General features: G+C 45.3%; 1 protein-coding gene and 1 long non-coding RNA gene across 5 annotated transcripts in view; one reads left to right on the top strand and one right to left on the bottom strand.

The window, feature by feature from the left end:
- Positions 1-4,991: 4,991 nt before the first annotated feature.
- Positions 4,992-16,850, top strand: LOC129539594 (uncharacterized). The gene is made up of 3 exons (XR_008682487.2): positions 4,992-5,569; positions 9,321-9,386; positions 16,820-16,850. It is a non-coding gene; the product is annotated as an uncharacterized LOC129539594 (long non-coding RNA).
- A 1,096-nt stretch (positions 16,851-17,946) lies between these two features.
- The window catches only part of ARHGAP25 (Rho GTPase activating protein 25), a 92,886-nt gene continuing 86,397 nt past the window's right edge, over positions 17,947-24,435 (bottom strand). For all 4 annotated transcript variants that reach the window (XM_055400272.2, XM_055400273.2, XM_055400271.2 and 1 more), the window contains 2 exons: positions 22,577-23,103; positions 17,947-20,128 (listed from right to left, as the gene is read on the bottom strand). In XM_055400272.2, coding sequence (XP_055256247.2) covers positions 19,921-20,128; positions 22,577-23,103 — 735 coding nt within the window. In that variant the 3' untranslated portion in view covers positions 17,947-19,920. The remainder of the gene's footprint in view (positions 20,129-22,576; positions 23,104-24,435) is intronic.

Genomic DNA, 24,435 nt, shown 5'->3' on the forward strand with positions numbered 1-24,435 from the left:
ATACATTTTACATTAATATAAACAATGCATTTTAAGAATAATAACTCTATTTTCCAAAACAAAATTAGCATCACAAGAAGATTGGCACTGCTTTATAATTTTTCAAAAATCTCCAATGTCTGGCTTAATAGAAGACAACTAGATTCTTATAATGTTCAATTCTTTGCAATGTTATTTTGGTTGAAGTTGATGAAGGAAATGTGGACTCCTACAAATTTGTAGTTGAAAAAGGGAGACATTTTAATAGCACGTTCATATAATTGTGGGTATTCTTTGACACTACACTAAAACTCAGCGATAGTTTCTTAAATGTTAGATGCAAGGTAAAATCCTAAATCATATCAATGAACTCTTTGTATGTAATTACATTAAAATCCATTGGTCTTCTTGCACTTTTAATGGATCTTTTGGACAAGAGGGAGTCTATAATATTGTGCACTTATTATCTGGAAAATAATTGCTCACAGATACCCTAAATATTGACACATTTCATGTTCAATATCAGCACACATTGTGTAGCCTCTGGAAAACGCCACTGAAAGAGAGTGATAAATTCAAATCATGTCTTAGTATTATTATGAAAATAGCTTTGACTCTGTGGACTCTCTGGTGTAGGAAAATGAGCCCTTCCCTAAAAATATGTCTATCTGGATTTTACCTCAGGCTTCACTACTAACTGGGCTTCTGGGTTTCCCAGGTGGTTCAGTGGTAAAGAATCCACCTGCCAATGCAGGATACATGGGTTCGATCCCGGGGTTGGGAAAATCCCCTGGAGAAGGAAATGGAAACCCACTCCAGCATTGCCTGGGAATACTTGCCTGGGAAATTCCATGGACAGAGGACCCTGGAGGGCCACAGTTCACCGGGTCACAAAGAGTCGAACACGACTTAGCAAATAACAACAACATTTTATGGTTCAGTTTCTCAACTGTAAAATGGAAGTTTGAAACTCAGTCCGTGTTTATCAATGGGACATCACTGGCATTCAAGGCAGAAAAATCTGACATTGTGGAGGACTGTCCCTTATGCTATAGAGCATTTAATATCCGAGGCTCCCTAACTAAACACAAGTAGCACTGCACTCCACCCTCAGTTATTATAACATGCCCAGACTCTCAAAAAAGTCATTTGGAGGGTGACATGGCCTTTAACTGAGACCTACTGGACTAAATGAACTTTAAATTTCCCTTCGGTTCTGAAGCTAATTCTATTAAACAGTGGGAAAATGTACTAAAATAACATACTTCAAATTTCTCTTTTGACGTGTGTGCATGTATACATTTAGATGGATGTTGTAGACATTCTTAAATATATCTGATTTGAACAAATGTTTGTCACCACTCTGGTCTAATAACGTGGAAGGAAGGTAGCAAAATGAGAAGAGGGGATCACCTGGAAGAGAAAATAGAAACAGGAAAAAAATTCCCATTCTCCTCGCCACATTTCACAAACTAAGGATTCCTGGCATCTTTAAGAGGGGATGGTGCTTTGACCAGAGGTGTGGAAAGGAAGAGCTAAGTTTTCCCTAGACTGATAGATGGCCAGGCAAACAAGTCTCAGAAGGGTTGCCTCCTTTCTGTTCCTTGAAGACCAACGTTGGCATGGTGGCTAAAAACCGAACTGCTGGAGGCGGTCTGCCTGTTACCGAACCTCTCTGTGCCTATGTTCCCTCATTGCCAAGTGAGAGAAAGAAAACACCTTACCTCACAGTCATACTGAGAGGATCAAACGCGCTAATGCATATGAAGTATTTGGAACAGTGCGTGCCAATGGGTAAGGAAGCAATAAATGACAACTAAGTGTTACTAAGTAAAGGCAGGAAGCCCCAGTTCCTCTCCACTGAAAACCTTGGGCTGCCTTTGAAACTTTCTTCATCTTTTCCTGTTCCATTTTTCCATTCTTTTCCCATAAGGCTGAGTATAAAGCTGACTTTGTCATATATTTAAGTGTGCGTGGGGGTTGGTTGATTGTCGTGGCAGGAAGCACTATCTTATAACCCTGGATGGCTTCAAGGAAGAGCTCTCAGGGAACCCGCTGATGTCCACTCCAAGTGAAGGCAAAGCCCAGTGGAGCCAGCAGACTAGAAGTCTGGGGAGTTGAAACACACATTTTTAAATGAGGTTGATCTGAAAGTCTCTGTTGGCAATGAAAGTCCCGGAGAAACAGGCCAAAATGGAATTCCCAAGATTTTCAGCTTTGCAATGACCGCTGAGAAGAAAATTCCAGATTGAAAAAAAAGAGACCACCCTTGCCAGGACTTTTCCACAGTAAACATTTGAAAAGGCTGGGAGGTGACTCTTTGAAGAGTGCCGCCTCTTCTAAATCTGGCAGTTCATACAAAGGCCGTGTCTTCTTCCTTATCCTGCTCTGGAAAGCAAGAGATTGATTTGCAGTTGTGCATTCTGTTCTCCAAGAAACCTTCCCCCAGGCCACAGAGCATTTTCACTTTCCTGTCACCAGAGGAATAAGGCAGGAGGGGAGATAAGAAAGCAAAGGCACTCACTTCTTGGGTTACTTGTGAACCTTTCTGCAGCTTGGCTTCCGGTGGACTCACGGAGCTCTGGGGGAAGAATTCTGACAGATGTGTATATTCCATTAACATTGCAGAGATAAGGGCAAGGTGACTTCATGGCAAAGCTTCTGTGTGTTTGTGTGTCTCTGGATAAACACTATAGTGGAGCTTCTTGCTCTGGGTTTTTTAGTGGCCCAGACACAGCCACTCTTTCATCAAGATTCTACTGATGACCAACTTAAATACTTAGTGGGCAAGATGAATTTATGGGCTCATCCAACTCCATAAGTATATACATTTATATATTTGTAGAGCTGGAAATGACTTCAGATTTCATCTGAAGTTGAACTCTATTTTCCTGAAACAGAAGTGGAAGCCAGAGAGGCCAAATAAACTTTTGGGATCAGAAATTGCAAGACTGAATCAAGAACTCCTAAATTACAGCCCTGTCTGTTACTCTCCAGAGTTCTCAAGGTTGGAGTCTGCATGCTTCCTTACAAACATGTGTGTGACTATATGGGCAAGGTACACAAAAGGGAGGGGATGCAACTTAGGGTATTTTCCTAGAACTCAAGTCTTATCCTAAGGCCAGCACTTAAATGTCATACCACGTGGACCACTGTTCATGTCACATGTATTGCATGTTTCCCAGTTCCCAGAATAGTGCCTGATCAAGTGGGTAATCACTATTTGTTGGGTGAATGAATGAATGAATCCTAAAAGTAAGATATGACTTTTCATCAGAAACTTTAGTTTACAATGCCTTAGAGCTATGTCATGAAAATATTTTAGAAAACTATAGTGGTGTTAAAACGATGTCTCAAAGAAGTATCTATATTGTGGCCATATACCTCATCTGTGGCCTCATGATTCCATTCTAAGCAATAGCAAGTCTTCTGGGGATACTTATTTTTTCAGATCAAAGGACAGTGCCTCAAAGGGAGAGGTGCATTTGTCTTCTGCTCCTTGACTTAGGATGTGGTCAAGTGGCCTAGAGTTGAAGTGGCCATTTTGGAAACATGAGGTGACTAATGTGAGACAAGCCAAAAGGCTGAGGATGGTGAGGGATAGGGAAGCATGGAACAACCTGAGCCCCTAAGGAATTGTGGAGCTTCCCTCCAGTATCTATACCACCTGCCTCCAGAGCTCTCACGAGGAGAGAGAGTTATGTGTCTTCATTGCCTGGGTTGCTCTTAGTTGGGTGTCCTTTAATTTACAGGCAAACACTCTTAACTAAATCAGGCTATCGCCAGTATTAGAAGAAGAAACCAAGACTTGAAAGTGGTCAGTGACTTTGCTGAGGTTGGTTAAGTGGGGAGGGAGGCTGGCGTTGAACACACACAGCTGGACTCCAGAGCCTGCTCTCTGGGCTCTGTCTGCGTCTGCCAGGTTATGAGACTTACATGGCATGGAGCTGGATGATGGGCAAAGAAAGAGAGTCAGATAACGGAAAGTCATCAGGAGAGGACAAATTGAGACTAGACTACAGACTGACTAAGGAGATGGCAATTAGAGAAGTCAGGGAGGAGGTAAGGTTAAACACACAAATCAACAACACATCTCCAGTAGAGAAAGTGATTTTGAGACTGATGACGGTGGAGCATAAAAGACTGGATAAGAGAAGTTACTGCTGGGGGTGGGGTGGGGCATTCAAAAGACAGCCATAAAAATACTAGAATTTTTCTCTTTTTCAAAAAATGCTCTGAGCTCTTTGCACTTTCTTCAATACTCTATGGAGATCAAAGAAGTAATACAGAGAGTGGCTTGCCTGGGCTTGGAGCCATGGGTTTCTATCAAATAATAAAGACCCCATAAAAATGGCTCTGTGTTACAGATGAACCCAATTTTTTAAGGCAGTAATTCATTCTCCAAAATTCCTAGCCTGAATGTATAACTATTTCAGCTGCCACATTGTAAATAATGAATAGAGCTGATAATGGAGTCAAAGAAAAAAAGAGATGAAAAATGACTGCCATCAGGAAAATGAGCAGAAGAGGAAAATTAAGTTCTTAAAATTCTAGATTTGCACCAATCTGCTCAGCAGAAAATTTTTAAATGTCTAAGCTGGAGCTAAGGACAAACAACTGCTGATGGCTGTCTTCAGAGAAGGTGAACTGTGAACAATTAATATAAAATCCTGCCACCTTTGATTTCAGTCCACTCGTTTCTAGCCTCTTCTGGGACCTAATAGCATCTGGTCAGACTGATGGCTGGTTTCTGAATTAACTGATGACTCTGCTTTTCACGTGCCAATTTTTCTGCCTGGAACCCTTTCCTCCCCTCCTCCGAATGCCCCGCCGCCTGCTCACTATAAGTCTACCGCTCAAGTGGTGTCTTCTCCACAAGCTCCCCCACATCTGGTGTTGGGTGCTCTTTTGTGTGTGTGTCCCAACAACCTGTACATGCTTCTATTACGACACTTCTGTTGATTGGAAAAGTCTACTCACAAGGACTGCATTCTTAATAATTTAAGCCTATATCTGCCAGGAACAGTGTCTCTGCCATTTCCTTTGCAGGAATCACCTTTTTAGGGCTCTCTCTGAAAATCTGTTTATTCTCGAGTAGTGGTGGTTTAGTCGCTAAGTTGTGTCTGACTCTTGTGGAGCGTGCTATTTATTTCTTTAATGGCATTAATCACAATCTGCAGTTCTTCCATTTGCTTCCATCTGTAGTTCTGCATCTCTCTCCCTCCTGCTTTAGGAGGGCCCTTGTGTGATGGCAAAGCTCTTGTCTGCCTGTCTCTTTCACAGAGCTTGGCATTCACTGGGTGCTCCAAAAATATTAGAATAAATAATGCCTGGCACACGGTGGTCAAACATACCTAAAAGTCAACCCGGGGCTGCTTTATTGCATGTCTTTCAAAAAACGAATGATCTGTGTCTTTTGTTGTTCCGTTGTTGTTTTGGTGGAAATCTTTATTTCAAGCCAACCACTATCATTGATATGATACACACAAAAACCAAAATGTTTAGGTGGAAATCATGAAAACGATTTTTTACTTTTTTCTTTAATTTTAGCTGTGCTGGGTCTTCGCTGCTGTGTTCATCTCTAGTTGTGGTGAGTGGGGGCTCCTTTGCAGTTGCGGTGCACTGGCTTCTCATTGTGGTGGCTTCTCCAGTTGTGGAGCACAGGCTCTGGAGCACTTGGAATGCGGTAATTATGGCTCATTGGCTCATGGGCTCAGTAGCTCTGGTTCCAGGGTTCCAGCTCAATATTTGTGGTGCACAGGCTTAGCTGCTTCAAGGCATGTGGGATTTTCCCAGATCAGAGACTGAACCCATGTCTCCCTTGGTGGGCGGATTCTTTACCACTGAGCCACCAGGGAAGCCTCTCAAAAGACTTTCTCGATGGGACAGTCTCTGGTGACGAGGACTAAATACTGCTGTACAGGTACTGGTTCCTCAGAGCTTTGAGCCAAAGCGTGTTCTCTTTTTAAAAACAGCTCCTTTTGGAATTACTGGAAGCACCCCTTGGGCATTATTCTAGGTCTTAATAGAGCAGGGGCTGTGGACCAAGAAATCCATTGATCACTGAGGCTCATGCATGAACCAGATAGACACAGTCTGCGCCCTGTGAGTCTATAGGTTGGCAGATGAGATCAACATTAATCAAATAATCTTACCTGAAATGTATCACTACAAACTATGATAAGTATAGTGAAGCAAAACCAGCATGTTGCCAGCAGGACCTTGTTCTCAGGCCTGGGGGAAGAATCTACCCACATCTGGTTCTCAGCAGGTGTTTCCTTTGGCAGCTGCAAATCCACAATCCTGCTCAGCACCATCCTTCCTCAAACAATGACTTGAAGGGAGGAGAAAACTTGTAGGTTCCAAACTGAGGCATTAAAATAACAGTATTAGTATTAATGAATCCATGTTAGATTCATCGAGGTGGGTTTGAGGATGTTTATGCCAACCTCAGTGTCTTCTTCTTACCTCTGGTTCTCAGTGACCATGTTCGGAAGGGGCTCTCCAAGAAACACTACTTTAGTACAATAAGACTTTTTTTTTTTTTTTTTCTTTCTTTCTATAAATTCTAGAGATTGGGCCAGGTTGACTGCCTGGGTCTTTTGGAATGAATGACTTTTGTCTGGTTCCTGGGCAAGTTGAAGCTTACAGCCTGGAAGCAGACTGTCTGGCCTTCTGGGTCTCGGTGCCTTGGGCCCCTTAGCCCTCACCTCTAGGTCTGTGTTTTTTAAACTCGTAATGTTTTTTGGGCTCCAAAATCACTGCAGATGGTGATTGCAGCTAGAAAATTAAAAGACGCTTACTCCTTGGAAGGAAAGTTATGACCAACCTAGATAGCATATTAAAAAGCAGAGACATTACTTTGCCAACAAAGGTCCCTCTAGTCAAGGCTATGGTTTTTCCAATGGTCATGTATGGATGTGAGAGTTGGACTGTGAAGAAAGTTAAGCACCAAAGAACTGATGCTTTTGAACTGTGGTGCTGTGGGAGTTGGTGATGGACAGGGAGACCTGGCCTGCTGTGATTCATGGGGTCGCAGAGAGTCGGACACAACTGAGCGACTGAACTGAACTGAACTGAACTGAATGTATAAGGATCTGAAGAGGTGGAACCTCTCTTGCCCAGCTAGCTGTGTGGAGTAATAAGACTCAGAAGATAACACTATAGGGGAGATTTTGGAATACAGCCTGTGGTCCCCTAGTTCAAGGCCCCATTAAAATATCCTCACCCCATATTCTAGCCCATCTGGGGGCTGATGGAGGCATGAACCTAGAGCTCCCACTAGTGGCAGGAGTGGGTCCCCAACACTTCTCAACTTTTCCATTGAGGATTTCTCAACTTTTCATTGGTTTCTTCCCTCATTCACAATGGGTTTAACAGCTAAGCCAGTGGTCTTCAAGAGATATTACAAAACATCATCTTCACCTTTATGGGTACATTATTTCCAAATACTAGCAATTTTCTATGGACCTACGGGGAACAGTGGATGCCTCCAGACCTTCATGAATGTCTCCTTATAGTTGACGCCAAAGCCTCAGCTACTAGGCGGGAAGTGTAAGGTCACCTCAATCCTGCCACCACCTCCACTGACCTCCACTACTTTCTTTTTCTAAGGACTGTTCAGAATCAAGAGTTGTGAGTTTTGCGTGCACACACACACATACACACATATATGATTAGTTTATCTCTGCCTCCTGCCAGCTGGGAGGTTGGAAGAGCTCCTGGGGAGTCTGGAATGAGAGGTTTAGAAAAGCTCTCCACAGGGGTTAAGGAAAGTGGTCTCCTTTGCTTCTCTCCAGGCCTGTCTTTTCTCAGTGTCATTATGGGAGGTTTGGGGGCCCAGCATCTAGGGGAGGAGGGGCTGCACAGTCCTTCTGGAAACCAGGCTGCAAACCCACCTCTAGCCCAGGTACCATGGTGCCGCCGTGAGGTTACCAAGGGATTAAACTGAAGTTTGGGGCAAAACCTTTGTAGTAATAAAGAGCACGCAATTGTCAACATAGCCCCACAAACCCACCACAGTAATGACTGAGTGAGTGCAGGCTGGGGCATTCAGGGTTCCTGGGCTCAAGTGAAATAGTGCCTCATCACACCTTCCTATTATTATTAATAATCATTTAATAAATAATCTAATTAAAATGCTGTATATTATAAATAGAAATCAGGTTTCCTGACCCCTAACCAATGTCCTTCTCATGACATCCATGGATCAGCAAGACTTTAGAGTTCTGATCTTATTCATCTCCTGTGATAGAAAATTTAAAACTAAATAAAACCATAGCCCCTAGTTTCTAGTTGTGAAGATATTAAAATCTTCATTGATGTGCAGAAGAAATTCTGAAAAGTGGGAGGATCCCGCTTCATTGGAAACATAAGTGATGAAGTGTCATGTTACCGAATGTGATGGGTTGAATTGTGTCCCCTCTAAAATTTACATGCTGAAGCCCTAACCCCCAGTGCCTCAGAATGTGACCTGTAGTTGGAGAGATGGTACAATTTTGTAATTAGGGGGCTAATTAAGGTAAAATCGGATCACTAGGATGGGCTCTAATCCACCAAGACTGACGTGTTATGAGAAGAGATTAGACAGATGTGCACAGAGGAAAGGCCACGTGAACACACAGGCAGAGGGTGACCATCCACAAGCCAAGGAGAGAGGCTCAGAAGAACCTGGCCCTTCCCACACCTTGATCTTGGACGTCCAGCTTTCAGAACTGTTAGATAATAAATTTCTGTTGTTTATGGCGGCTCAAGAAAACTGATACACCAAGGGTGGGAGTTTTTCTGAAGATTTGAATGGTGATGGAGAATTCAAAATGATACGATTGAATAGAATAGAACTGGGATTCAAATTCAGGGTTTGCAAGGTGGCTCAGCAGGTAAAGAATCTGCCTGCAATGCAGGAGACACAGGAGTTGCGGATTCGATCTTTGGGTTAGGAAGATCCCCTGGAGCAGAGCATGGCCACCCACTCCAGTATTCTTGTTTGGGGAAACCCACGGACAGAGGAGCCTGGCGGGTTATAGTCTATAGGGTCACAGACAGTTGGACAGGACTATAATGACTGTGCACAGCGGGGCTCAGGGATTCAAATTCAGGTTAATTCTCACTCTGGAATCCACACAAACTGTAAATGTAACTCACTGTTCACCACTTTGAGCTGGCTTTTGAAAGGCAATTAAAATACATCTGGGGAAGGAGTACTTTTCATAGAGTCTGCTTTCTTAGTGCTGTGGGGGGTAAGCAGGAAGCTTCGATGCCCAACAGAGTCTCTTCATTGCTCTGTCCCATTGCTGAGGCTTCAGCTGAAGGCACAAACCTGACGTCTGTTTCTCTTCCAGATGTTTCCTCCACACCAGGCGCTCTGGTGCGAACACAGTTCCTGGAAGGCAAAATGGAGAAACTAGGTCCGTGGGGTCTCCGTGGGCTGTGTGAGCGCCTCCCTGCTTTGGAGGCTCCTCATGTGCACATTGGGTCACAGACGTGAAGCTGCTTGTGGTGACTTGCGCACTAACAGCCTGTTTTTTCAGGCTGCATCAGGAGGCCCTGGTGCCCTTCATCTCAGCAAGGACCCTCATCCTCAGCTCAGGCAGTCAGAGGGGCCAGGAAGGATCTCTGTCCTGCTCCTGCTGGGGGAGCCAGAGTGCCATCAGGCAAGCAGGGTACAGAGCCTGCTTTCGGGACAATTCCTATTCCGGGCTTGTGAAGTGTGGAGTCCTAATCCTCAGGCCAGTAGCTCACGCTTGCTTAGCCCTTTCACAATATCATCTTATTTGGTCCTAAGGGCCATCATGAGCTTTGAGCGAGATAGACCTCCCCACCGCCCTGGTTCATGGGTGAGCGAAGTGATGTCTCACAGGTGACTCGGAAGACACTGGCACTGCCAGTCAGATGAATGGCATGACGATGAGGACAGAGGCGATACATTAAAGCAGTGGAGAGCAGGTTCCTGTGGCAGCCTTGTCTTGGCATTGGTCCTGCCCTCCAGAGGAAGAAAGCCAAGGCGGGCTGGGCCAAGGCATGGCAGCTCCCGGGGTAACAGGGGGACTGCAAGTGTATACATGCATGAAGGGAGGATGCGGCTCACTCCTATAAAAGGGCTCTGGCCCAGCCGTGATCTAAGTGCCCCCTACACCAAGTGCAGGCAGTTGGGCTTGTCCTAGCGGCAGGCAAAGCTTTAAGAGGCAGAGTGGTCAGATGGCATTATTAGCTGTGTAGGATGCCTCTAAATAGACTAAATAATTTTAAACTAGGAACAATTCTCCCAGGTATTATTTATACTTAATTAGTACCACGCATCACCTAGACTAGAGAGAGGAGGTAATTTTAGAATGGAAGCCTGAGCACCTCTTGCTAAATTTGCAACCTACTGGTTCTCTCCATTCTTAAATCTTTTTATTTTCTTTTATTGTTGAAGTGTAGACATTTAGGTTGCGTGCATGTCTTGCCTATTGTGATTAGCGCTGCTATGAACATAGGGGTGAATGTATCTTTTCAAATTATAGTTTTGTCTGGATATATGCCAAGGAGTGGGATTGCTGGATCATGTGGCAACTCTATTTCATTCTTAAGAACTTTTGATACTTGTTTTTTTATCTATAAGAGAGCTTTTCATCAAAGGAAGTAATAACAGTTGGCTCAGTTACTAACATGGAGAAGGCAATGGCAAGCCACTCCAGTACTCTTGCCTAGAAAATCCCATGGATGGAGGAGCCTGGTAGGCTGCAGTCTGTGGGGTCGCTAAGGGTCGGACACGACTGAGCGACTTCACTTTCACTTTTCACTTACTTCACTTTCACTTTTCACTTTCACACATTGGAGAAGGAAATGGCAACCCATTCCAGTGTTCTTGCCTGGAGAATCCCAGGGATGGGGGAGCCTGGTGGGCTTCCGTCTGTGGAGTCACACAGAGTCGGACACGACTGAAGTGACTTAGCAGCAGCAGCAGCAGTTACTAACAAAGATCTATTTTAAGGTGGATGTTTTGGCAAATCTCTTGACGTGTAAGAATCTTCTTTCCCCCTCTGTCTCTGAGTATTCACCAAGTATTTACAAATTACTTGTAAAAAGACCCGAATTTCATCATTCTCAACAGCTAGGTGGCCATTTCCGCTTCACCAAGACCTCTGTTCGAGAGTCATAAGCAGTCAGTGTGGCTCTTTGGTATCAGCTGAAAATTGTGCCCACTGTGGGCTGGCAGAGCCCTGCAGGTGCTGGGCTTAGCAAACTGAGTGTGGCTCTGCATGGAGGAAGGCCCCCTTCCATGGGGTGAGAAGTCAGGATGGAGGATTAGGGGACAGATCAGGCTGTAGACAGCAGAGTGAGGGATCTGTGTTTGCCCCCTCAGCTGTACAACTGCTCACACAGCCTGGAGCAGGGTGCACTCACCACCCCCCAGCCTCGGAGTTCCAAATGGTGAATTTTCCGTGCCTTCTGATGCTCTCTGCAGGGTCTGCAACCAACTGCCGCATCTCACCTTGCCCTCAGTCCTGATCTTCAGTTCAGTGGTCCAGGAAGCAGCCTCTGCCTGCCTTGTCTAATATTTTCCTATCATGTGTGAACTTCACTGATGCTTTACTGGGGTTTCCAGTAAGTCTCTGTTTCCAGTTGGCCAAGCTTGGCTATTAGCGTGTGAAGCAGACTAATTTGCCCAATTTGTCAGATGAACAATTCACCCAATTACTGAATATTGCCCTCATGTGCTCCCAACTCCATCTCCAACCCCAGGAGCTGTCAGAAAAATGTTCTCCTCTGGACGTGAGACAGTTTGCAGAGTCACCATGAAAGGCAGGAGCAAAAGCAGCAACAAATTCCTTTGCTGTAAAAAGGGGTTGGTGCTATCTAGTTCAGGGGATTTTGTTAGGATTAACTCAGATAATACCAAAAAAATCACTTAGAACAGTCTGACTGGCGATCTTCAGCACACAGTAAAGGTTAGTGATTATTACCATTATAATCATTATTACTTTTAATTTCACACATGCATTTAAACTATATGAGCTAAACTACACTTTCAATTAAAAATTAAAACAACAATTTGAATAAGAATGCCAGGAATGCAATCACTAGGCTTCCCTGGTGGCTCAGTTGGTAAAAATTCTGCCTGCAATGCAGGAGACCTGGGTTTGATCCCTGGGTTGTGAAGATCCCCTGGAGAAGGGAATGGCAACCCACTCCAGTATTCTGGCCTGGAGAATTCTATGGACACAGGACCCTGGTGTGCTACAGTCCATGGGGGTCACAGAGAGTCTGACACGACTGAGTGACTAACTCACGTTCAGGGCCAATTCAGTGGTCTGTAACTTCGGTCTCATCATTTACCCGGAGGGTGGGGGGAGAGGGGCTGGAGATTGAGTTTAATCACCAATTTGAAGCACCAATTTGGTCAGTGATTTAACCAATTGTTATTATAGAATGAGGGCTTCCTAACGGCCCAAATGACGAAGTTTGGTAAGTTTCTGTGTTGGAGAACACATGGAGATGCCGGAAGATTAAGGAAGCTCTGTGTTCCTTCCCGTCTACATTGCCCTGTGCATCTCTTCCATCTGACTGTTCCTGAGTTATATTCCTTTATAATAAACCTATGATATAGGGAGTGAAATGTTTCTCTGAATTGTAGTTTAGAAATTTTTAATTTATCTGAAGTGCTAGTGATCCACTCTAGCACTCGGCAAACTGGACAGACTTGAGTCAGTTCCTAGCTCTGCAACATTGGAACCTCAATTTTTGTCATCTGTAAAACTGGTATAGCAGCAGTTAATCCAAGTGTTGGTTTAAGGCACAGTTCTTGAGGCACAAGCCTATTGTGTTCCCCCTTTGCCTGGCAAAGTAATGAAGCCACTCTTCCTTTCTCTTCAAAAAACACTGAAAAGAAAGAAGAGTTGATGTAAGATTTAAAGACGCTATGTACAAAATGCTTGGCACAGTGCCTTCCAGAAAATAAATGGTATTTGTTGCTTATCAATGGTAGTGACTGTTATGATGTCGATGATGACACTGATCAAGGATCCAGACTGATGTTTGAACGTGACTGGCCTTGCAGGCAGGGAGGACAGCCATTAGTAAATGGGAGGAGAGAGCAGAAAAGGAAGTCAAAGTGCCAACTTTGATCTGTTATCAGGTTTGCTTGAGGGCAAATGAGCTGTCCATCCTGCTGTTTGAATCCCCTGTCCCCTTGTCTGCCTCCTCACCCAGCAGTCAACTATGGATGTGAGAGTTGGATCATAAGGAAGGCTGAGCACTGAAGAATTGATGCTTTCGAACTGTGGTGCGGGAGAAGACTCGTGAGAGTCTCTTGGACTGCAAGATCAAACCAGTCAATCCTAAAGGAAATCAAGCCTGAATATTCATTGGAAGGACAGGTGCTGAAGCTGAAGCTCCAATACTTTGGCCACCTGATGCAAAGAAGCGACTCATTAGAAAAGACCCTGATGCTGGGAAAGAATGAAGGCAGGAGGAGAAGGCGATGACAGAAGACGAGATGGTTGGATGGTATCATTGATTCAATGGGCATGAGTTTCAGCAAACTCTGGGAGATAGGGAAGGACAGGGAAGCCTGGCATGCTGCAGTCCATGGGGTGGCAGAGTCAGACATGACTGAGCAACTGAACCACGAAACAGCCCTTCACCCATCTCAGATTGTATAACCTGTAATCTCAGGTGACCAGAGCCCTCATCTGCATTACTTTTTGGTACATCCCACACTCCATCCACACTTCCACCCATAGCACAATTTAGCCAGCCAGGTTCCCATCCTAATTACACAGCTCTCTGCCAGGAATCAGATAACTACATGGTATAAAGATGGTATTAACGATTAATGGAAACTTCATGGGTGTCTCCTAGGACTGTCAACACTCATGGTTAACATCCCGAAGGCTCCTGGTAGAGAGTCACTATCTGCCTTGAGTCTGAAAGAGAGATGGTTTTAATCAGAGTCATTCTCAAGACTGGGACTTCCCTGTAGCTCAAATGGTAAAGAATCTGCCTGCAATGCAGGGGACCTGGGTTCAATCCCTGGGTTGGGAATATCCTCTGGAGAAGGGAATGGCAATCCACTCCAGTATTCTTGCCTGAAGAATCCCATGAACAGAGAAGCCTAACAGGTTACAGTCTGTGGGGTCGCAAAGAGTCGGACATGACTGATCTACTAACACACATTCTCAAGACTCTTTAAATTAGGCTCTCAGGGGCTTACTTTCTTTGCTTATGTGAACATTTAAAGTAAGCTGAGTATATCCCCATGTATTAAGGAAGTCTCAGACTCTTTGGATTTATTCATGACTAAAGGCTGGAAGAAGCACAAGCTGGAATCAAGATTGCCGGGAGAAATATCAGTAACCTCAGATATGCAGATGACACTACCCTTATGGCAGAAAGTGAAGAGGAACTCAAAAGCCTCTTGAAAGTGAAAGAGGAGAGTGAAAAGGTTGCCTTGAAGCTCAACATTCAGAAAACAAAGATCATGGCATCTGGTCCCATCACTTCATGGGAAATAGATGGGGAAACAGTGGAAACAGTGTCAGACTCTATTTTTGGGGGCTCCAAAATCACTGCAGATGCTGATTGCAGCCATGAAATTAAAAGACGCTTACTCCTTGGAAGGAAAGTTATGACCAACCTTGATAGTATATTAAAAAGCAGAGACATTACTTTGCCAACAAAGGTCCGTCTAGTCAAGGCTATGATTTTTCCTGTGGTCATGTATGGATGTGAGAGTTGGACTGTGAAGAAAGCTGATCACCGAAGAATTGATGCTTTTGAACTGTGGTGCTGGAGAAGACTCTTGAGAGTCCCTTGGACTGCAAAGAGATCCAACCAGTCCATTCTAAAGGAGATCAATCCTGGGTGTTCACTGGAAGGACTGATGCTAAAGCTGAAACTGCAATACTTTGGCCACCTCATGCGACAAGTTGACTCACTGGAAAAGACTCTGATGCTGGGAAAGGTTGGGGGCGGGAGGAGAAGGGGACGACTGAGAATGAGGTGGCTGGATGGCATCACCGACTCGATGGACATGAGTTTGAGTGAACTCCGGGAGTTAGTGATGGACAGGGAGGCCTGGCGTGCTGTGATTCATGGGGTCGCGGAGAGTCGGACACGACTGAACTGAAGCTACTGCTATATTAAAGTTGTTTGGTAACATCTTCAGGCTCAGTTTTTCCCATCTGAAAAATGGGTTCATATCATAAATCCATTTTCTATCTTGTAGGCATCTCTTACCTTATATGAATGAGCCCATGATAAACCAACATGTAGGGAGGACGAGTGTATAGTTGTGTTGATTGAAAATGGGAGAGGGAGCAGGTAGATTTAATATTATCATTAGTCATGACTTGAGCCATACTTAGCAGTTTTAGACTCATGTTTAACAATCCTGTCTGTATTATAAGTAATTGAAAAGTTTTCTGTTTTTTTTTAATTCTTAGGCTCCACTCCTAATATTCTGATTCAGTTGATATGGAGTAGGATCTGATGGTCAGATTAAGGAGATTCTATTGTGAGGCTAAGTCTGAGAACCACTGTCTTAGGGCAGCTTTGGTAATGCAGAGAAGGTGGAAAATGTTATCATATTAGGTGGGTCTTGGTTGTGACCACGAGCTAAGCCCAGCTCTATATTCTGGAAGCACTGGAGTGATAGATGTTCAGTGGGTTTCACAGCGTAGTCCTGGTCTGGGGGCAGAACCCTTGGACAGAAGCTAAGAATCACAGACATCACTGAACAGTGGAACAGAGGAGCCCTTTAAACCTCTTCCTCATCGCTGTGTGAACTCTGACAATTTCTTGTCTCTAGGCTTCAGTTTCACTATCCATTAAGTGAACAGGTTAGAGTAGACAAGTTCAAGGGTATCTTCCAGTGCTGTTATTCTAGGACTGTAAAACAGTTTCCAGGCAGCAGAGGAAAGAGAGGTTGGCATCCCTGTTGGTACTCTGCACTCACTCCTCATCTGGAGTCACTCAGCAGCTCTCTCTTTGGCTGATCAAAGGCCAGCCTTGAGCAACAGCTGAATCTCCATCCCCGGGGCCTCCTTTTACCCAGCCTTCCCGGCAGGATGAAAGCTTTCCTGCAATTCTCATGAAGGCAGCCCACGTGAATTGCAGGAGTTGCCTCTGAGTGATCTCTCTGCTCCCCGGCAGCACACGGCCTGATGCTATCTGCAGAGGAAGTAGTGGAATGTGGAAGTTTACATGATGTCAACGAATATGCATCCTCCTGTCCCAAACCCAGAGCCCAGCCATCCGTTCCTGTGCCATGCGGCTCCTGGCCCTCCCCTTCTCGAGAGCCTCAGGCTGCTTGAGAGTCCCCTGTTCCATGTTTCCCGAGAGGATGGGCATCTGAGCCGGACTGAAAGAATTGGTCAAAACAACAACAACAAAAACGATTGTTGCTTGCATCCTCTGCAGTAGGTTCAGTATTGTGATGTCACATTACATCTCTCGAGGCTCAGACTGACCAAGATTCATTGGGAAAGAATGTCTCTGGTCTGAATGTTTGCTTCCCTTCCACCCAAAATTCACATGTAGAAATCCTCAGCCCTAAAGATGATGGTAAAAGGAGATGTGGCCTATGGACGGTAAGTCGTAAAGCTGGAGCCCTTGAGAATGGGATTAATGTCTTACAAAAGGCCCCATGGAGCTCCCCATGGAGCTTCTTCCATGTATGCTTACAACCGGAAGCCTTCAGCCCAGAAAAGGACCTCACCTGACCTTGATCTCAGCCTCCAGCCTCCAGAATTGTGACAAATAAATGCCACCCCATCTGTGGAATTTTGTTAGATGAAGACAGGACTTACCCCAGGCAATTCCCTAATACAAAGTCTCCTGCCCTATGCACAAACAGATGGAAGACTGGTCTGCTTCACACATAGGAGAAAACGTGCCATGCTCGAGGCAGTGAGGAAATGAAGAATGTTGGTGGGAAGAGGGCAAGGGGTTTGAAGGTGCATACTGCAGACTTTTTGAAGTTCTCATCACCTGTGCAGGTAGAAGAAAGGGGATGGTAAAGGGGTGGCCGGGAAAAGGCAGATTCCTTAGATCCTGCCCACTGTAGGGCTTTGAGAGTAACACTGGGAGCTCCAGGGTCCAACAGAGGGGACATAGGTCAGTCTGGGTTTGCCTCCCAGAAACTGACTCCCAGATCCAGGTGAGCTGGAGCTACACTGCTATGCATATTGTAGGTGGTCTTTTGGGGCTTTGATGACACTGGCCTCAGACCCCAGATCTTCTTCCCTGGCCCTTCCTAGGACTCAAGGGTCCGAGGTCTTGGAGAAACTCTTTGTGTTCTCCTTATGTAGAGGGTGGCACTAGAGCAGGTAGCGGTAGCTTCAGCAAGCCAGATGCCCTCGATTGTGAAGAGGTATTGAGACACTGGCTTGTGAAGCTGGACCGGCCACTCTGTGATCTTGTGGTTCTGGCAAAAGGCGTGGAATGAGAGGCATGATCTGACCAGGAGGTGCTTGGGATTCAAATGTGGGCCAGCAAGTTCCTATAATGTGGACCCCCCAAACAAATAGGCTTCAGGGCTTCCTCTCTGTTCAGTTCAGTTCAGTTCAGTCACTCAGTTGTGTCCGACTCTTTGCGAGCCCGTGAATCACAGCACGCCAGGCCTCCCTGTCCATCACCAACTCCCGGAGTTCACTCAAACTCATGTCCATCGAGTCAGTGATGCCATCCAGCCACCTCATTCTCGGTCGTCCCCGTCTCCTCCCACCCCCAATCCCTCCTAGCATCAGACTCTTTTCCAGTGAGTCCTCTCTGTACCTGCAGACAAATGTTTCCTTTAGAACTACGAAGCCGGCTACTTCCACACTCAAGTCTGTATTAGCATCCAAAGGGTCCATGTCAGGAACCCATGGGAGAACATGGCACACATGCCTGGCAGAACTAGACACTCATCAGTGGACATTAAGCATTCAGGAAGTGTTTCTACGTTTGCTACTCTGTAACTGAAAAACAAATCCCAGGAAATCAAATATTTAACTGCTTTACTTAATAATGTTCCAAGTCAGTCTCCCTGCCCTCAGGCCTCTAGTAGGAGCTCTCCGTGTCATCCTGTCCTCCACCTTTCTGGTCCTCAGGATGCTGGAGGCGGAAGGAGCAGGGCCTGGGTGGTAGGACTGGAAACAGCTCCTGTCCAGGCCTTTCCCTCTGTGAGGGATATGATGACCGGAGTGAGGAAAATACAGAAAAGAGGGAGAAAAGGGAGAAAATGAAGGGAGAAAAAGAAATGCTGAGGAGACACAGATGCTGGGGAAGGCTAAACTCTCACTGTGGTAACCGGAGATCCAAACCACTAATTCAGCCATGTGTCTTCCAGAGTTCACGCATATTTATGGGAGTAATGGATGAAATATGTAATATGAGTCGGACACGACTGAGCGACTGAACTGAACTGAACTGAATACCCGCTAGGAAATTGGGCTAGGGGCTTCCAGAGCTGAAAGCACATTTGAGAATATTTACTGAGGTTTGTTTTTATCTCATTGTTATTTAGGTTCTTCCTGTGTATGTTTTGTGATATACCTGATAGATTAATATAGTAGTATGTGTATATCATTTATAAATAAATAAACATACTTATGTTGAGAAGGATGGACTTCCCTGGCTGCTCAGATGGTAAAGAATTAGTCTGCACTGCAGGAGACCCGGGTTTGACCCCTGGGTTGGGAAGATCCCCTGGAGAGGGGAAAGGCAATCCACTCCAGCATTCTTGCCTGGAGAATTCCATGGCCAGAGGAGCTTGGCAGACTACAGTCCATGGGGTTGCAAAAACAGGACACGACTGAGCGACTAACATTTTCACTTTTTTTCATGTTGAGGAAGGTATGCTCAAATATTTTCTATTGATGGGATACATGATCAAAAGAGCTTAGAGACCACTCAACTAGAACAATGACAAAAAACATTACAGACTCCACCATGCTTCCTAGGAAGGTCTGGGGCCTCACTAGGGGCCTCTGCCAGGCTGGCTTAATATAGAGGAAAAGTCAGCTCTCAGCTGGGAAAGCCCTAGCTTTTCTCTAGTGCCTCGGGATCGTTTAAAGAATAAAATCATATGCATTTTGGTGAAACAGGAAAAATATTATTATATGATGGTTACTAAACTCACAACCAGTATCTAAAAAAAGTTGTATCATCGTAGGCCTGCCCTATGCAATCGCGGCCCCTGAAATGCAAGTGGAATTGGAACAAGCCCACGTTCTGCTCACCATGTGCCTGGAAAGGGGTGTCTCTGCCCCCAGGAAGGGGAGTCATTTATTCTCATAAAGGTGTTACCAACAGCTCTGCTGCTTCTTTTTCTTTATTTGAATATAATTTTTAATGGGTTTTGCTTTCATAAATACAGTTTATTGCTTGGTTTGTCTTTGTCTAACACTAATTTTGAGTTTCCAGCCCTGGAAAGTATGCCTCATGGTAGGGGTGGCAGAATGGGGTCCCGGCTTCAGCAGGTGCAGCCCTTCAAGACACAGTTCCCCTCCCCCAAGGCAGAGAACTCAAAAGCTGAATATTATTTTTGGCCCCTATGTCTCAGAGACACCCCAGTCAGCCATCTGACCAAGCAAGTTGTTCCACAACAGAAACACAGCTAACACTTCAGTCCAGCCTCTGTCGGGGGCAGCCTGTTGACTGTGGCCTGCGTCAGTCTCCACTGGACACAGCCGTCCAGTTGTGGAAGGTGACGTTTCACTCAGCTGAAACCACCATGGGATAATGCAACCCTTTTGAATATAGCCCCAGGGGCTCAGAGCCGTCCCCACAAGTCGCCGCTCACTCTTTTCCTCCTGCAAACTCCACTGATCCATTTATTGGGAAATGTGATGTTTTTCCCTCCAAATGTCGTCTCCCTCTTAGGGAGTGATGTTGCTTCCTGGCTATTGGTTAGCAGCAAGAAAGGCAGCAGTGCTGGGTCTCTCCCGGCGGTCTCTGTGGTTCCTGGGATCCTCAAGCGTCGACCTTGGGTTCCTTCATCGATTTGACAAACTCCTTGACCTCCTCTTCCAAGGCCTTGTTCCTCTTCTCCACATCCTCCCGGGAGCGTTCCACGTTGCGGAGGCTGATTTCCAAGGCTGCTGACTTCTTCTTCTCATTCTCCAGTTCTTCACTGAGCCTCACCACCTTAGCCCACACGTCATAATTTTCCTTCTCGAGGCTACGAAGAAGGGAAGAAAAGAATGGAATGACAAGGCATGACCTCTAGACTCTCCCTCCAGCCTTGCCCACCGCCACCCTGTCCGTTTCACCTTCCACATCACAAGACCCATCTCCAGCCTGTGCCTCCTAGCTGTGTCCCACCCCAGACAGGAGGACGTCCCAGTAAAGCTGAACTCCCAGAGCGTGTTCCTGCTCCTCTTTCGTCATTTATCATTCATCCTGTGACATCTTGTGTTGTTTTTCATGTCGTTTTGTGTTTTGTATCTTCCACCACACTATAAAGACTTTGAATGAAGATACCACCACTAATATTTACAGCCCACTAGTGCCTTACATCTGTCCTGCTCTGTGGAAGTGTTGATTGACAGCTGAACCTCACCCAGATTTCGTGTGTATGGATCCCCAGCGCCTATGTACACACACGTGCCTTCTCATCCTGCTCCATGCAGACCACGGACCAGAGCCTTCTCTCATGAAGGCTCCTAGAGACCAAGATTTGGAGAATCCGGGGAGCTGCCCTTTGGGAGCAATGGTCCTGCCAGCCCCACCCACACTTCTGAATCCCACATAAAGTGCAGATCTGCTGGATTCCTGAATTCCCAGGATTTTCACTGTTACTGGCCAAAATCTTAGTCTCATCCCAGGTGTCTGTCTGCTCCCCTTTAGGCTGTGCTGAATTAACCCTTGAAAGTGAGTGTACATATGACATTTTTAAACCACAGTAGGGAATTTCAGGCCTGTGAGGAGAATGTGATTAGAAAAGTCGCTTCAGAGTTTCATCTTGTGAGATACTTCCTCCATGCTACCCAACGGCAGAGGCATTCTTAAATGGAGACTTGAGTTCCTGTTTGAGCCCATCCCTGGGCTCCCCTGGTGGCTCAGATGGTAAGGCATCTGCCTGCAATGCAGGAGACCCATCTCTAGCCTGTGCAGGAGACCCCGGTTTGATCCCTGGGTTGGGAAGATCACCTGAAGAATGGAGTGGCAATCTACTCCAGTATTCTTGTCTGGTGAATTCCATGGACAGAGAAGCCTGGTGGGTGACTGTCCATGGGGTCACAAAGAATTGAATACAACTGAGCAACTAACACTTTGACTGGTTTCTAACATCAAGGGCCTGGTCGATGCTGCACGTAATGGCCTCTCATCAGAGCATTGCCTACCTCTGCCCATTTCTTCTTAAAGCCAAATTAGACATTCCTCTGGAATCCACAGTGCAGGGAGATTCTTTCCCATCTTCCCTAGTGGCTCAGGCAGTAAAGAATCTACCTGCAACGTGGGAGACCCAGTTTTGATCCCTGACTTGGGAAGATACTTGGCAGGAGGAAATGGCAACCCACTCCAGTATTCTTGTCTAGGAAATCCCATGGGCAGAGGAGTCTGGTGGGTTACAGTCCATGGGGTTGCAAAGAATCAGACACGACTAACTAACACTTTTACTTTCTGGAATCCTACTCGTCACAAATCTAGTTTTCTTCTCAGAGTTCTCCACATCCCTCTTGTTTAGAGGGCAACCTCACGAGATACTGCCAGATCTTGACCACTGATTTCGGTGGTGAAGAGGTAGAATCTGAGTGGGCTCGAGAGGGTGGCTGACCCGGGTTCAAACCCCAGCCCCATCAATGATTAGCTGTGCAACGTTTAGGAACCTTTTTATACTTCCCAAACTCTTATTTCTTCTGTAAAATGAGGGTATTGCCTATTTCACCTGATTACTGAAGGGATTATATGAGAAGGGATATCTGAGGCGTGAAGATTAGAGAAAGTATTATAGATTGTGAGTCCTCTTTCCTCTCCCATGGAGGAGTTGGGAGCCCCCACCCCCCCTCCCAATTTTGGATTTAGAAGACTTTGTTCCCTTCAGGAGGAGTGGCCACCTTAATAAATATTTGCAGAGTTGGTGAATGGCATTAATACAAAAAAGTTTTAAAATTTCTCTTAATGTTTTAAGGCAAATGCGTGCGACTCTTTGCAATCCCATGGACTGTAGTCCTCTAGGCTCCTGTGTCCATGGAATTTTCCAGGCAAGAATACTGGAGTGGGTTGCCATTTCCTCCTCCAGGGAATCTTTCCAACCCAGGGATCGAATCTGCCTCCCATGTGTCTCCTGCATTGGCAGGCACATTCTTTACCACTACTCCACCTGGGAAGCTCATATTAAGGCGTATTGATGCTTAAAGAATCACTTTTTGGAAATAGCTGGTTAAGCTACTTAACCTACATACTTACTTTTCCATGAATTTAATCTAAAGTTTAGTGTTTTCACTAATTTGGTCATCTCCTCAATCCCTTTGCCCTCGTTCTTCATTAGGCCAGACTACTTACTATAGAAACTGTTGTCTATAATTGAAGTTTCATGATGTCACTCCTTTGGCAGAGAAAAATCCCTATTTGCTTTTAATATGGACACTAAGTGGCTGCCCAAGCCCCTCTGGGATTGACTTACTTTTCAATCTGTTCCTCGTACATTTGCTTCTGTGTTTCTATTTCCTTTCGCAGCTCCTGGACCATCCTCTGCAAAGATTCAAGTTCCTCTTCACCAGAGATTTTTTTCCCAGACCCAGTTTCAGAGTTTAGGCTGGGAAGAGCATCTCTCTTGGAGTCACAGGCCTGGGGTGAGAGTGTACTGGCTTCTTCCCCAGGGGACCCAGGCTGGGTGGGGACATTATCATAGGTAGAAGTCCGCTGGGAGTCAAAAAACTGTGGCACACCTTGAGACATCGTTCTCCTGTGCCCATCCCCAGCCTTCGCCTCTGAAGAAGATGACCAGAATTCATTTTTAAAGATCTCTGTTTTGCAGCTGTTGGCACCTTGCAAAGTGGAGGTCAAGAAGCATTTCCGGTTTGGGAGTGTCTGAGTCCTTTTTCGTGATTGCAGCTTCCAATCTCCTGGCTTGTCCCTGGATGCTTTGTCTTCTAGACACCCATCGTTTGGCTGTTGTCCAGTGGGGCTGGTTGCATCTGAGTCACTGGCCTAAAAAAAAAATGGCCATGGATGTTACATGGGTTTTTGTCACATGTGTCATGTTCTCAGGATAAGGATGAGAAACTTGAAAGAAGGCATCTCCTGGGTGCACATCTATCAAACTCTAGAAGACCATCTCTTTTATTTCCTTGGTATTTTCTTTATGATTATATTTTAGATTAGAGGATAACTACTTAACAATATTGTGATGGACTTTGCCACACATCAACATGAATTGGCCATAGGTATACATATGTCCCTTCCTTCTTGAATCCCCTTTCCATCATCCACCCCATCCCACCCCTCTAGATTGTCACAGATCACTGACTCTGAGTTTCCCGCATCTTACATTAGACTCCCAGTGGCTATGTATTTTACATGCTGCTGCTGCTGCTAAGTCACTTCAGTCGTGTCCGACTCTGTGTGACCCCACAGACGGAAGCCCATCAGGCTCCCCATCCCTGGGATTCTCCAGGCAAGAACACTGGAGTGGGTTGCCATTTCCTTCTCCAATGTGTGAAAGTGAAAAGTGAAAGTGCAGTCGCTCAGTTGTGTCCGACCCTTAGCGACCCCACGGACTGCAGCCTACCAGGCTCCTCCATCCATGGGATTTTCTAGGCACGAGTACTGGAGTGGCTTGCCATTGTCTTCTCCGATGTATTTTACATATGGCAATGTATATCTTTCAATGCTATTCTCTCAAATCATCCCCCCTCTCCTTCCCTCACTGTGTCCAAAAGTCTGTTCTTTATGACTGTGTCTCTTTTGCTGTCCTGCATATAGGATTGTCAATACTATCTTTCTAGATTCCACATATATGTATTAATATATGATATTTACCTTTATGACTTACTTCACTCTGTATAATAAGCTCTAGGTTCATCCACCTCATTAGAACTGACTCAAATGCATTCCTTTTTATAGCTGAGTAATACTCTATTGTGTATATGTACCACAACTTCTTTACCCATTCATCTGTCGATGGACATCTAGGTTGCTTCCATGTCCTAGCTATTGTAACTAGTACTGCAATGAACCGTGGAGTACATGTGTATTTTTCAGTTATGGTTTCCTCAGGATAAATGTCCAGTAGTGGGATTGCTGGGTTGTATGGTAGTTTTATTCCTAGTTTATTAAGGAATCTCCAGGTTGTTCTTCATAGTGGCTGTATCAGTTTGCATTCCTACGAACGTGTAGGAGAATTCCCTTTTCTCCCCACTCTCTTGCATTTATTGTTTGTGGACTTTTTGATGATGACCATTCTGACTTGTGTAAGATGATATCTCATTGTAGTTTTGATTGGCATTTCTCTAATAATGAGCAATGTTGAGCATCTTTTCA

Source organism: Moschus berezovskii, chromosome 11, assembly GCF_049115385.1.
Source record: "Moschus berezovskii isolate FMDL1 chromosome 11, NW_MosBer_1.0, whole genome shotgun sequence".
Lineage (NCBI taxonomy): Eukaryota > Metazoa > Chordata > Mammalia > Artiodactyla > Moschidae > Moschus > Moschus berezovskii.